At 45.9% G+C, this 14,935-nt stretch overlaps 2 protein-coding genes across 2 annotated transcripts in view; both read left to right on the top strand.

The window, feature by feature from the left end:
- Positions 1-14,935, top strand: part of LOC147664194 (uncharacterized) — a 64,406-nt gene that overhangs the window by 12,931 nt on the left and 36,540 nt on the right. The gene's annotated exons all lie outside the window — the stretch shown is intronic.
- On the top strand, positions 4,417-5,170 carry LOC147664195 (RBPJ-interacting and tubulin-associated protein 1-like). Its single transcript, XM_086949940.1, has one exon. It carries the CDS (start codon positions 4,417-4,419, stop codon positions 4,939-4,941), a length of 525 nt encoding a protein of 174 aa, XP_086806066.1. The 3' UTR covers positions 4,942-5,170.

The raw sequence follows: 14,935 nt of genomic DNA, 5'->3' as shown, positions 1-14,935 counted from the left end.
TATCGCTCCTGCTGAGGTCCCTAGTTGATGTTTAGGCCAACCTAATGAAATGTTGATTGAGTTCTCATGGAATGAATTACGGACCTATTCTTTTATACTGGAGTAGTGCCTGTGTTTTGAAGGAATGGTATTACGTATGCCTCAACAATGAGATGTTGCCTGATGAGTTACTGCTAAAGTGATTACTATGAATTACTTACCAGCCCTGAGCCAAACCTAGATAAAAGCATCTTGTTTTAAAAGACTAGCTGGTGTGATGTCAGTTTATTGCGTGCGTTTCCTGTCTCAGTGTGAGTGTGTGCTGCCTGGCTACTTTACACCTAGCTTTCGGGTGCTATCCCGCTCGCGCCAAGCTACCGCGGTGGAATTGGTGACCCCAGTTCTTACAGTGGGTGACACCTGATGGTTCTGTGTTATGACTTTATTGTGACTGCAACCTGCTTCTTTCCTTGTTTTATGAGTGAACCCTTGAAGGGGGGGGTGGACAGGAAAGCAACAGAGAAATGCAAACCCTGATGTGGTGCAAAGCAACGGTAGAGTGTTGATTGTCGGAGGTAGTCATTGCGGCAAGGACCGGCCCGTACAATTGCTGCTCCTCGAGAGGTATCGGTTTTCTTCAAAGTGAACTTTACATTTTATTAATAGCGCTAGCTCGTTGCCAGTGCTGCCGGTCCTAATACTTTCAGTGCCAGTTTGTGACCTGAGTTGTTTGTACTAAATAGTAAAAGGTTGTGCTGCTTATTCACAGCGAAACCCTCTTCTATGCAGTCCCGGCTATGTTTTTGCTTACTGGAGTGGCATTGTTCAATAAAAATGGAAAATATCTTCAATTTGTAGCGTTCCTTAAAAGTAAAAATTTCTTTCACTGCAAATTGTCCTTGATTTATGTGTGGTACAACGTTCCCGTCGTGCACTCTCTTTCATCATGTAACTAGCGTGTTTGGCAGAGCTTCTTTTTTTACTGCAAGACATATGAATACATTGTAGGTGTCTTATTCCATTGTTGTAAAGACAGAATCCTCATTTGTCACAATTGTCTAACCTATTCAGCTAAGTTGTGCCAATGTAGGTTTGTTTTTAGACTGAATTAATCTATTTAGTAAACAGGCTCTCTTGGTTTCTTCTAGCGAACTTAATTCACACAGCTCACGTGCTCAGTATCTCTGTAGTAGCTCTCCGTGACAGCAACTTCTGAAAACAAATGTGTGCAGGGCCCTTCTGTTCATCTGGGCAGTGTGCGGGCTCTGCATTCACATAATGTTATGCAATTATTTCATAACCTGTAGCAGAGGCCTGCTTGGGAATTGTTTAGCACTGATACGAGTGTTTTTAATACTGAACCTCTCTTGTTTTGCACATATTCTCTGGTTCTTATCAACATGACTGCGTTTTTGTCTAAACGACTGCATTGTATTTTCCATTGGCTGTTTTTTTAGTACATTGTGGCGTCTCGAGGTCACCTAAAAGCGATCATGGGAGTTCTGTGCTTCGTTTTCATGTTACACCTGACCTAGTGCTGTCATCCGTACTGGATTGTGCACGTGCCTTGCTCTCCACATGCGGCCTAAGCAGAATATTGCTTGTAAGACCTGAACTCTTCTGTTTTTATAAATGACAAAACAAAAACCTTTTTTGAAAAGCAGTATGAAGACGGAAAAGGGAGAAGTGGTCCCTTAAAAAAACATGCTTGGATGAGTTACAGTTCACATTTAATGGTTCTAATAATGATTTCTTAATTATTTATGTTTTGTTGTAAAGGAAAGGATCTATCTTTCAGTGAGGTATCATGGGTGGTACAGGGATATGTTTCCACCCATTTATTTAGTAGATTTGCTTGCGGACAGAATCGGACCCCGTTATAGTGACATCCAAGGTATCGGTTCATTGAGACCCTCCTTGTCACTGTTTAATTTATAGACCCATTTCTGTTCAATTCTAAACAGAAACTTGCCTATATCAGGACAGTGGTCCGGTATGGTAGGTTGTTCCAGTATGGTCCATGTGAAGTCACTAGGACCGTGTCCCTTTTCAAAAAAGTGAGCTGTTAAGCGTGTCGCTTGTTTGCGGCATCAGACAGTACTCTTGTGTTCACCAATTCTTATTTTTGTTTTCCGAGTTGTCATGCCCACATATCTCTTAGGGCACGGGTAAGTGATCATGTAGATGGTATTCTCACTGTTACAATTGGTGAATTTGCGCTGTTGCCATGGGCGCATGGTTCCAATGTCAACACTGGTGGACTTAGTTGTTTGGGGACATGCCGAACAATTTCCGCATGGATGGTGTCCTTGTACGGGAGGCAGATCCCACAAGGTGCCGACTTGTCTGGACGATTTGCTTTTTGGTCTAGTGTGGACCAGTTGATCTTTTATGTTGGGTCCTCTCTTAAAAGCAAATAGGGGAGGAGGTAAGGTGTCTCCGCTGGTGTTCAAAATAGACCAGTGTTTGGTTATAATTTTACGAACCTCGTTCGATTTTGTGTGAAAAGTATTCACAAATGTCATCCTTTTAGTCTTTTCTTTTGGGGTGGCAATGTCCAGAAGGGCGTCCCTGTTGTTGTTTGATGCCCTTTTCTTGGATTGGCGGATGATCTTCGTGGGGTAGTTTTTTTCACGCAGATGTTCAGAAAGCGTCTCTGAGTGTTTCTCAAAAGCTTCTTTGGTAGAGCAGTTCCTCTTGAGCCTCAGGAACTGCCCAAAGGGCAGGTTTTCCCTGAGGGCTCTGGGATGACAGCTCTCGAAGTTGAGGAGCGCATTACGTGCCATGGGCTTCCTATACAGCTCTGTTGTTAATCCATCATCTGTTGCCACTATAAGAAGGTCCAAGAAGGGCAGTTCTTTTCTGCTGAATTCTACTGTGAACTTCAGGAATTCATTGCAATTGTTTAGCCAGCTATGGAATTCCAATAGGCTGGCCTCGGAGCCTCTCCATACAACAAAGATATCATCTATGTACCGCTTCCAAACAAGAAGCGATACATAGTAGGGATTGTCGTGATGCAATATTTTAGTCTGTTCTAGCACATGGACGTATAGATTCGCCAGACTGGGCGCGAAAACGCTGCCCATGCTGGTTCCAGAGATCTGGAGATAGATGGTGTCTTCGAATTTAAAGTAATTCTCTTTCATCGCCAGCTCCGCTAGGTCCATGATGAAGGCAACTGGAGTTATCGATTGCAAATCCCTTTCTTGGAGTATGTTGCCCACCACTTCCAGGGTCTCTGTTTGAGGAATTGATGTATATAAGGAGTCTACATCGAATGAAACGAGTAGATCCATGGAGGTGTCAAAGTTTATGTTTGGAAGCAGTCGTAACATATCTTTCGTGTCTTTGAGGTATGTTGGCATCTCTTTGACAATGGGATTGAGAAAGAAGTCAACAAATGTCGATAATGGCTCCAAAATGGATCCAATGCCAGAGATGATTGGTCTCCCGGGTGGTGGTCTCTGTGGTTTGTGCACCTTCAGCAGGCAGTAGAAATAAGGGATCGATGGATGGGAGGTACATAGATATTGGCCCTCTTGGGGAGTAATCCATCCTTCTGATGTTGCCTCTTCCACTAGTTGGCTGATCCTGGTCTTCAGTCTCTCTGTGGGATCATCCTTAAGAGGTAGATATGACTTCCGATCTTGTAGTTGCCTTAGGCATTCTTGTCTGTAAGTTTCTTTGTCTAAGATGACGATTGCACCGCCTTTGTCTGCAGGCTTTATTATGATTGCTTCATTAGTTGTTAACACCTGCAGGGCTGCTCTTTCTTTGTTAGGTAAATTAACAAAAGGTCTTGATTTCTTTGTTTTGAAGAGCAGATCGATGTCTGTTTCCACCGCCTCTGCAAAAGTTTGGACTCTGGTAGGTAATCCAATAGTCGTAGGATTGAAGGTCGACGGTCTTTTTAGACCGGTGTTGACGACAGATTCTGTATTTTCTCCAGGGTTCTGTTTCGCAAAGAAATAGTGAAGTCTAACCTTCCTGAATAGTTTGGAGATTTCAACTTGAGTGTTGAATTGATCACCCTCGTGGGTTGCCACAAAACCCAACCCACGGTTAAGAAGGTTTTCTTCTTCATTAGACAGTGAGTAGGAGCTCAGATTGATCACAAGACTGGTTGGTCGGTTGTTCCGCTCGTTCCCGCTCCGTCCTGTGGGATCTTTTTGCCACTCCTCAAGTCCATTGTCGGTTGCTGTACCGGCGTTGTCCATCGGACTTGGGATCCTTGTCCCTGTCTTCTTCTTCCCCTGTTGGTCCTCTGGCCAAACCCTAAAAAAGACTGCTGTCCTTGGGCTTGTTGCATCTGGTGCGGGAAGAAAGGTGGTCCCATTTGGGGAAAGTTTGGACCGTACATCCATGGGCCTGGTTGCCAAAAGGGTTGGAACTGATTCTGGCCAAACCGGGCGCTGAAGGAGGCGCGACCTGAGCATGGAGGCGTCGTGGTGGGTGAAGAGTCGTTCTCCCTCGTTCTGCGATGAGACCCTATTTGGCCCCAAGTTGGAGGATCCTGGTTGGGAAGCTCCATGGGCAAAAAAAGAGGACACACTCAAGCTCCGCCCTCTTTTGTGGACTCCTCCTTCAGCACCCCGCGTCCAGTCAAGCCGCACAACTCGTGCCAAACCGAGCCCCCTGAAGGCCATCCACCCAGAAACATCACAGCTCCCACCTGAGGATTTTGTGGCTGAGTACAAAGGAAAAACAGACTTTTGGAAGCGCCCTGAGAGCGAAGATGACTCTGCAAGCTGGAGTGACGGCGGGGTACAGTCCTGCTCTTCTGCGACTGCTGCTGGGAGACAGTGGCATAGAGCCCCGCGATCCACCCCAGATGTGGCACCCAGCTTTCGTAGCTCAAGAGGGGTCACTAGGCCTAGGTCTGCAAGCTTCTCTGGACTAGACTCTAACAGGAAAGGTATTGCTGCAGCTGTCGCGAGCCACAGACCACCTTGGAAGTGAATGCTCTGAACATCATTACCAGAAGGAGATTCTAGCGGCCAAGTGTGTTAAGAGATGCACCCATTGAGTCAAAATTAGAGCTACCTTCTCAATCTAGTTGGCCTAATATTTGTCCTGGGAAGCGCAAGACTAGATGATCATTTAATAAATGCTACCCCTCCTACAGCCAGGCGCTTGGTGTTCTAGAGTGATGGAGACCGGGCAGTACTTCGCCTTTTTGATACGCTAGGGTCCCTTTTGAGATCTTTTGTGGATTTGTGATTGGATTTGGGGATACATTCCATTGCTGAAGATCTCCTATCGAAACCCGTGAAGTTTTGGCACCGGATATGGTCTACCGAGGAACTATATCACTACAGGCAGGACCTCACCCATGTTCTGAGGCTGAATGGCAGCAACAATATCCCCTGGCTGGCTTATATTAAATCAGAATTGCTCAGTTTGAACCTGCCAGACCTCTGGGATGATCCAGCTCAGGGTTGCCAAAGGATCACACGCAAAACTCTTGCCCAGCTCTACAGAAACAAAAATCTGGCTGACATGGATAATGCCCATACCAGTGGCACCTTGACGGGACGTTTTATTGAATCCAAAAATTCTTACCTTTTTGAATCTTTTATGGATTTTATTTTTCCTCTTTTGGCGAGGAAACTGTTCCTGCAATGGAGGTTTGGCTCACTCCCCACTAAAGTATTCACCCACAAATGGTCCACAGGGGGTGACAAACTCTGTCCTTGCTGTAAAACCAAGGATGAAGATGATTTGCACATAATGTTTGTTTGCCACGCGTACCAGAGTCCCAGGAAGCGATGGATAGCACCGATGTGCCGAAACCTGGGCTTTCAGGAGTATCAACAAGCCTATAGGGTCATGAAAACCAATACCCTGGGACATATTGTCTTTGCTGTCTCAAAATTTTTAATGGCAGCTTGGGTAATAAGGAACAAAATGTCCCCCTGAACTGGTACAGCTGTGCAGTCCTTACCCCATGCAGTCCCCCAGACTTTTTATATATAATATCGTGCATTTTTTATACTGTATTTTATTGTGTAATATATGTATGTATTGTATTTTATTGCATCTTTTATGGCCTATGTGGCCGAAATAAAGAATTTTTGGAATTGGAATTGGATTCTGGCCAAAGTTGTTAAACCTTTTCTCTCGTTCGGTGCCTCCCCAGAATAGCCCAGAGGGACGTTGGGAGACACCGACGGAGAGGTGAGTGTGTGAGAGGTCTTTACTGGCAGCGATGCCGACCACACAAACGATAATGCCTAGATACGATCTCGTGGCTTTCTAACCTTAAACGCCCGGCGTGTCACTAAAAAACGCTCCTACCGGGTCTCTTGTATATACGTGGAAGGGGATATACCGGTGACATATTTAAATACTCATAACGGGTAGAACTATTGTTTGTAGTAATTTTCACCCGTTAAGTCTTTTTCCTGTACCACTAGTAAAGACTTTTGACAAATAGACCTACTAAACTGTTTAAATACCAGCATTTCTTGCCTTGTCTTACTGAATCGGTTGAGTGTCTCTATAATTGTATCTTGCTAACAGAGCGGTGCTCCTTATTTACCTGAGCTGCAGCCAGGTGAGGTGAGGCGCAAATACTGGGTGAGTGTTATCATGTCGACTAAAACTGTATATACATGACCACAAGAATAGCGCAACTTGAGAGTGCATTATTTGACAAATGTTGTTTTTCTCTTCCCTTTTCTTTACCCATATGACTTTCCTAGATTGTGGTGGAGAATCAACACCTGACATTCAGGTGAAATTTTTCCTTTTTATTTCTTTAGCTTCTTATCACTAAATCATGCAAGCAGTAGCAACAACTAGGTCCTGACTTCCGCTTATATGCAGAAACATGTCGACCACTTGCTAGTAGATATTTTGTTAAATCTACTTTTCACTGTTCACCTGTTTTTAGATTTGGGGGTCTGAGAGAAACTAATAAAGCACTTATTCTACTCAGTTCCACCTAATTATACTCACTACCACTCTTTTTCACTGCACTGCTTTCTTTCAGTTGTAACTATCATTTCAACACCATACCGATACCACCCAGCGAAACAAGTAAACATCAGTCTCCTCACTCACACAGTCCTCACACTCTACATAGTGTGACTGTTCTCTTGTACTAACTCCTGGGTAAGGAGGACCCAAATGATGTGATAGTGGTGGTACAGAACGGCAACTGATGGGAAAAATTCCTACCTAGGTTGCATGTTGGGCGTATGAGTAGTTGCATGGTTTTCACACATGAACACTATTTAATTCACAATCTAACTTGTAAGTCATATGGTGGTCAGTCTAGAGCAAAAACACTTGGTTGTGACTCCTGGATACCTTTTGTTGTAGTAACCATAAAGGTTACCACAATCCATACCTAAGTTCACTTCCAGTCTTGCAGGCAGACCCATGAAGCAGCACACCCTATAGCGACAGTGACTTTGGCACTGAGGCGACAGGACCCTGAGGCCAGTCCACCTCACCCATTGCTGCTTCCATTGGCCTTGTTGCAACTCGTCAGAAATCGACAATGCAGGATTTGCACCCACACCAAACTAAGTTTGCAAACGTCACTTTCTCTCTGCTTCAGGCACAAGCACTTTTAACATCTGCTTGTGCATTAGGGTTTGTGTATCATTTTAACCTACACTAACAAGATCTTCAATTGTTGGGTACATCAAATGCTGTATTTTCAACTTAGGCATATCTGTCTACTTGGGTAACATAGCTTAAAAACATTGACCAAGTCAATGCTCTGGCTAATCACTTATAAGGTCCCAACGGTTTATTTTCAAGGTTTTATATAGCGCTAGCTCCACCCCAGGATATCAGAGCATTACAAACAAAAAAGCAACAATTGTTATGAGCGATACAAATTTTACAGGTTGGTCTGACAGAGCAAAAAGAAAAATTTAGAGTACGTAGTGAGATAAGTGAGTAGAAGGTAAACAAAAACCAATTACAAGAAGAATGTCATCATTGATAACAATTTTACAGTATACCAAGGAGGGCTCGGCAGACTTGGTAGGGTGTGAGAGAATATAGGAAAGCGAAGAGTGGAGGGATTGAAAAAGGAATGGGTTGGTAAGGGAGGAGATAGGGGTGTGGAGGGTGTCATGAGGGGTGTGTGAGTGCGAGAGGTAGGCGGAGTTGCCTGAGTAAGGAGGAGGGAAAGTAGTCAGAAAGAAGAGAAGGGAATTAATTTCCCCAATATTTAGTGAGAAAGTGTATTTTAAGGTCTCTTTTGAAGCTGGTGAGACCTATTGGCTATGCCAGTACTTGTTAATACATGTAAGTTACCCCTAAGGTAGGCCCTGGATAGCCCCAAGAGCAGGGTGTAGTATTTAAAAAGTTGGGCATGTACTTTTATGTTTTACGTGTCCTGGCATTGAAAAGCTCTTACATTTGTTTTTTACTACAGTGCAGCCTGTCACCCCATAGGATAACATTGGAGTTGCCATGTTACATTTTAGAAGTGTAATTTCCTAATGGTAAGAGATGTTTGGTTTAAGTTTGGTGTCTCTGGAATCCTAAATTAAAATCCTAACTCATGTTGATGACGAATTTTAAATTACAATTCTGAAAATGCCACTTTTGGTAAGATACCATGCAAAATAATGGGGTTGCCCCATGTCCATCAGAACCTGGTTATTTAATTATATTGGCTGCAATGTGTTCAGTTGGGTGTTGCAATTGCTTTGCGTGAAAAGTTGGTTCTAGAATATGTCAAAAATGTATACAGATCAATATGTGGCCTGGAAAATTAAAGAACCAAAATGCACAACGTAGATAGAGTGTGACCCTATCTGGGATGTGGAAATATTTAGCAAATCTAGTTATCCAAGGGACAATAAGCTACAGAAATCTACAAGCACTGCAAATAAATCAAAATGCCTGGCCTACTTCATAAATCAGTTATACGGGCTTCCAAAAAAATTTACTCCTTATGTGTAGTGCGGACTATGACGATATTGACTTTACACAGTGAAGCTTTCGCTTGAGGAAAAAAAGTTGTATAAAATTTCATAGTGTCCGCTGTACTGGAAAATCAATATCATATATTTACATAGTATACATTTAGCATAAGGTATTGCAAAGCAATAAAATACAATAACAAGCATTTCGGACCCAAGCTGGTATTTACAAAACATCTGTGATCCAGCCGTTAGTCAGAAATGGACATACATGTTTGCGTGTATCTCAAGTACAGCTCTGTGTTCTCCGGCAGTGTGAAGGTTAGCTTTTCTAATACATCAGACAAGAGCAGGGGTGTGAGGAATCCTTTCTTAGGAGACAGTTCTGAAGATTTCATTTCAACTTACAGCAAAGCATCATCTCACAAGGTGTGCAGGATTCTCATTTGAATGACTGTGACATTGCAACACATAATGGCCATATAGAAAACACCTTGCTGGACATGAGCCTGACCTCACTGTAGGGTAAACAGTGTTGGAGGCGGGTTTATGACTGAGGTATCGCAGTCTTACCAGCAGTCCCAAACAGAACTTACTGTAATACTTGGTGATGAGTTTATAGGATCGTCAACGGACAAAGACCTAATAATTTGTTTTACAGAGGGTCAAAAAGGGTGTCAAAACTTCCCAAACGAGAGTGCTACGTGAGAGTCTTGGAGGGCTTGATTAGATCCCAGAGCCATTTTCATTGCCTGTGCTAGCGAGGCACAACTGATACGAGAACAAGTTGTGTAGCAATGCTCAAATATGAAATGGCTACACTCGTGATTAGCCGGTATCAGGGCTAAGGAAGGGAAACTCTTATCTATCTTGTCTGTTCCCAGCAAGCTTTTGATGTTCCTTGGTACAAACTGTAAGGAATTCTGTCTATGAAAATGTGTTTATATGCTTATGATACACCGCTGGATGAATCCTGCGTTATCAGTATGAACATGGTATCAGAAAATAAGTCAGTGCCATCAAAACAACAGTGGTTGGAGCCGGGAGGTTTCATCGCTAATACTACCACAGAGCTGTGATAGAATTAGACTTCGGGGGCAAATTTAACACAATGGGCCATGTGGATGAACACATTTTACCATAGACACAGAATGGGCAAAACCCTTTGATGCATCTGGCCCAAAGATTCCATCTTGAGTGGCCAGCATTTGTCATAATAGTCATCCTCCAGTGAGAGCCATGTGCTTTGTAAGAAAATACAGATCACTGCCCAGAGTGTGTCCTGAACCTTCTATATCGGACTGAAACCAAAGATGCCTCGCCATCAGAACATCACATTTTTTACCTATCACGGTCTAGAGTATGGTTTGGCCCATCTACTGCTCGCTTACCAGTGAGGTGTTAAAAAATGGATCCTCAAGACTGGCTTTTATTAACTCATGCACACTGTGGTTTAGGCAGGAGCCAGTGAATGCATGCAGAAGGCGACTGGCAGGAGATATCTCCAAGCAAGAAAAAAAAATTAGTCTAAAGAAAAAAACCACGCTGAAGCTCCATTACATGCTCAATAGAATCCCCGGCTGGAGAGCTCTTTGCCGGATGCTGGGGCATGTTACTGGTCTGGGTGCAGACCAGTAACATGCCCCAGCATATGAGAAACCAACCATACACAGGGGCCTGTGTATCGATTTTACATTGAGCTGTGCAAACATGCTTTACCTTATGTCCCAGAAGGTCATCTCACGAGACAGGTGATGGGGGTTTCTTGGCGGATGTGTGCCACTTTACGCAATAGGGAAAGACAGCATGGGCATCTGTAAGAAAGAGTGGTAGGTTGAGTCATAGGGAGATAATATGGGGAGAGGTGGAGATAGGGAATAGTGGGAATGTTAGGACAAATACAAGGAGAGAAGTTACACAGGAAAGTATCTTTGGGGGGGAGGGAAGGTAATCTACACACACACACACACTTGCCCACCATTTAGCATTAGGTTACATCAGTTTCCAACATCAAAAAAACTGAAAGCATCCTTTGTCTGTGTTAAGTGCATTTCAAACTGTGGTGGTGTCTGCCCGTGGACAGCAGCTAAAAAACATGTTTAACGACACTTCAGGAATCCAGCACAGCCTGTGCCTTATTCTAGGGAGGGTAAATGCAAGTGATTGTCTGATTCTTCCATTACAACACATTATCCCACCATGCCTTCAGACAGACAGACACACACACAGACAGACAGACAGACAGACACACACACACACACACACACTTTTTAATCGTCAAATGTATGGCAGTGCCAAACCTACTTGGAGACATTCACAGCAAAGTTAGTAAAGGAGGGTTTGTAGTGGTATCTGGAAATGGGGGCTGGATTGCACACAGAGCCTGTGATGGCTGATGGTTTACACAATGAGCCCCTTGTTACTGATGGGTTATGCAGGGAGCTAGTGTTACCTTTGGGGTGGGGGGGTTACTGAGTGAGCCTTTGGTAGTCTAGGATTTGTGAATGGAGCCAGGGAATTTTGGCTAGACATGGTTCAAGTGTCACAGTGGAAGCCGCTGATGGCTTTGTGGTTACATGTGGAGCTACTGTTAGGCCGGTGGTTCGAGAAGAGGGAGGGATGATTGAGAGTTGAGTTATAGATTTAGACGTGATGAGTGAGCTAGACTGTGAACCAAAAGAATAGCAGCGGGCTTCAGAGGGGGGAGAAGAGATGTGAGTTTGGGCCCTGGAGGCTTGGTAGTGAGGTTACACTGCCAGCAAGGTAAGGATTTCATTGAGTGCAAGAACAAGGAGAGTTTTGGACATGGCTAGAGATGGTTCATGAGTTGCTGTGGAGCAGGAAAAGATATGAAAATTAGATGTGGCTAAAAGTGTTGGTTTCATTAGGCTCGGCATGGGCTCTTTTTTGATGCCTTTTTGGTTTCAAACTAGAGTTTATGGATGTATGACGTTACAACGCATGCTTTTACCACGCATGCCTTTACAACGCGGTTTTTACAACGCATGCCTTTACAACGCATAGTGCTTTTGGGCGCTGGATAGTGAATAGTTTAATTTACTATTCCAACTCCAGTCCCCGTGGATAGTAGGGAAGGTGTTGGATAGTACATTAAACCTATTCCCTATCCTAGAGCGCCCCCCAGCGCAATGCGTTGTAATGGTTTGCGTTGTAAAAGTTGCGTCATAAAGGCACTGCGTGGTAAAAGTTGCGTTGTAAAGATTGTTCACCAGAGTTTATGGTCACTGTAAAACACTCTATATAAAAGCATTCCTGTTGTTCTCTGGCTCCTCTCCTACATAGCGCCTCTACTCAAAGCACTCTAATATTTGTTGTTTCTGTATTTAGTTGCCTCTAACAAGACCTTCTGCTTGTATTTCCGTGCTTTGCAGGCAGTATGTTTTGAGCAGATGAATAACTTCACTGCTGCCTGCTTCGAGGTTAAATCTTGCAATTTGTGGTCCTCTTTAAATGTTACAACCTTTGTGAGGTGTAGTTGATTGAGCACAGTAGAGGCAGCAGCACCCGTAATGATAAATACGCTAAATACTGCTGCCATGCGGCTGGGCACCCGCAATTAGAAGAAAAAGTGCGGGCATAATGCAGGGTAGGCACCTGCTTCCAAACTTCGAAATAGGCGGGTGGGCACCCGCTCTGCCATTAATAAGGGCAGCCATGAGGGGTAGGCTCCCTCAGTCTCAGGACAAATAAGGGTAAAGTGCTTCCCAGGCGTTAGGGGGGCACAGAGACCACCAAGCCCCCAAGGAAGGACCCCTACAGCAAGAAGGGTCCCAGCAACACAGTCCAGCAGTGTAGGAACTGGGGTCACCAGTTCCCCGGGGGTAGTTTGGCTCGAGCAAGTAGGCACCCGAAAGCTTAGGTGTAAAGTGACCAGACAGCACACACATCCACTGAGACAATGAAACACACACAATAACTGAGACCACACCAGTAAGTTTGATTCAAATCAATACATTTTATTTAGATCAAGGTCATGTCTGGTAATTCATTTAGAGCAATCAATAATCACAATTACCATAACTCATTAAGGTATCTCATCAGGAGAGCAAAGGGAGCAGTTCATTAATCCATGTAGCATGTTTCAATAGCTATCTTCTTAAAGGAGCATGACAAGGGTTATCTGTGGGCCTAACTTCAACCTTAGGCAGAGACCAACATCTCCTCAGGCAAAAGCAACCATTTCATTAATCAAGGATAAAACATTTCATTGAACATGTGTAGAGCCTTTCATTAAGGCAAAAATAAACAGTGGCTAAGGTAAAATGAGCATTTTATTGAGCATGGGCAAACCATCTCATCCCTCCGGAATAACCTCCTCACTAAGCAGGGATGGACGTTCCTATAATCTCACAGGTCAATATGCACCATAACCGGGCTGAGAACAAGCAGTAAAGAACACCACCCCAGCTGGGGGTTACTCCTCCTTCACCCCAGTCTTTAGGGGCTTAATCCAGGCTCTTGCCCAGTTCACAGTACTCTTCTGGGCCTACAGGGGCCAACAACAGTCTCCCGCGGGGAGGGGCGATCTCGGGCCTCCCCGGGGGTTTACCTTTTTCTTCGGCCCACTCGGGGTCCTTGCGGAGGTTCCAGCGCTCTGGCAGGGAGGAGGGGGCTCACGATGACTCCAGAGCCCCCTCTCCGGTATTCTCAGCTTGGGCGGTGTGCAGGCCAATCAAGGGAGGCCCACGCGCTCTAGCGCTCCTCTCGGGGGTCTGCTGACTGAGGGGAGGGCTCCTACGCTCCTCGCAGCCCTCCGGCGGTGGCTCTTCCTGTTCCCAGGCCTGCGATGGCATCAGAGGCCCGGGGAGCAATCAGGAGTCTGGCGCGAGGTGGGCGCGGCCAATCGCAGGGCAGGCCAGGCGGGCGCGTTGGTTGCAGCCAATGGCTGTGCAGCTGAGGGCGGGGGCGCGGGTAATGACGCGGCCGGTCGCCTCCGTTACGTGGGTGAGTGTACGGCCTCTATGGCCTAGCGCGGCCTGTCTGGAATTTCGTGGGGATTCTTCACAGTCGGGCTGGGCTGTGGCGGTGACGTGGCTCCCACCAGGCGCACCGGAGGGCAGCGCCTTTCCCCAACATTCTCCTGGGCCGGGCGCGGCCCACAGCAGCATGGCGGCAGCCTTCTCCTGGCGTCGGGGGCCGCCGGCGGCAGATGACAGCCGGGGGCGCTCCTCAGGGCACACAGCGCTCGGTCTTCGCAGCGCCTCGCGGGGAATAGGAGCGCTTGGAAGTTCCTCACAGGTTCGTCAATACCAGTGCTTCACAGGACCCAGCAGGTGAGCGCTTGAGGCTAAACTACAGCGCTTCGTAGGTGGCACACAAGAGAGCACTTGAGGGGCAATTAGGCAGGACAGGCCACATGACAGTGGCAGATCAGTGTGCCAGCGCTAAGTAGGGAGCGCTTAGAAGGTAGCTCAGTTCAGTCAAAACAGGTCAGGGCCACACCGGGGCACAGGTTGAGCAGGGGAGTGCAGAGTGGATACAGCGCTGGTACCTGGTTGATCCCCAGTGGTCCTGGCATCACAGAAAGGTGGGCTTCTCTGCGCTTGGTGGTTCTTGCGCCCTTGGTAGATAGTTGCTTGGGGTCTCGAAGGTGGGGGGGGTTGAGTTGAAGGCTTCTGACAGGATTCCTCAGCAGGTCACTGCAGGTGGTCCCTGGGTTCCCCTCCGCCGGACCAGATCAGTGGGCTAGTTCCTCACACAGCTTGGTGGGCAGCGCATAAACCCTGTCACCCCCAGTGGTATAGGTTCCTGACTACGCCCTACCGCCTAAGTCTCCTGCGTGGGTTCCCCCAGGTCAGTAATGCAACTAGGCAACTAGGGTGCTACACAAAAAGACCCCGCTGCAGTAGCAGGGGCCTATGGCAGCCATGTTTGAAGTAGAGAGCACCTGCACTGTAGCATTGGTTAGCAATGGGAAGATGCTCGGAGACCTAACGCCAACAAAAAAGAAGGTGGGAAAAATAAGGCAAGGGCAAAAAAAATAGGGAAAGACCACCCTAGGGCTGACAGGTCTAACAAGCAGGCATCCAGGGGCTGGGCAG

This window comes from Lissotriton vulgaris, unplaced genomic scaffold (genome assembly GCF_964263255.1).
Source record: "Lissotriton vulgaris unplaced genomic scaffold, aLisVul1.2 SCAFFOLD_1066, whole genome shotgun sequence".
Taxonomy (NCBI): domain Eukaryota; kingdom Metazoa; phylum Chordata; class Amphibia; order Caudata; family Salamandridae; genus Lissotriton; species Lissotriton vulgaris.
This window is presented reverse-complemented; position numbering and strand designations above follow the sequence as displayed.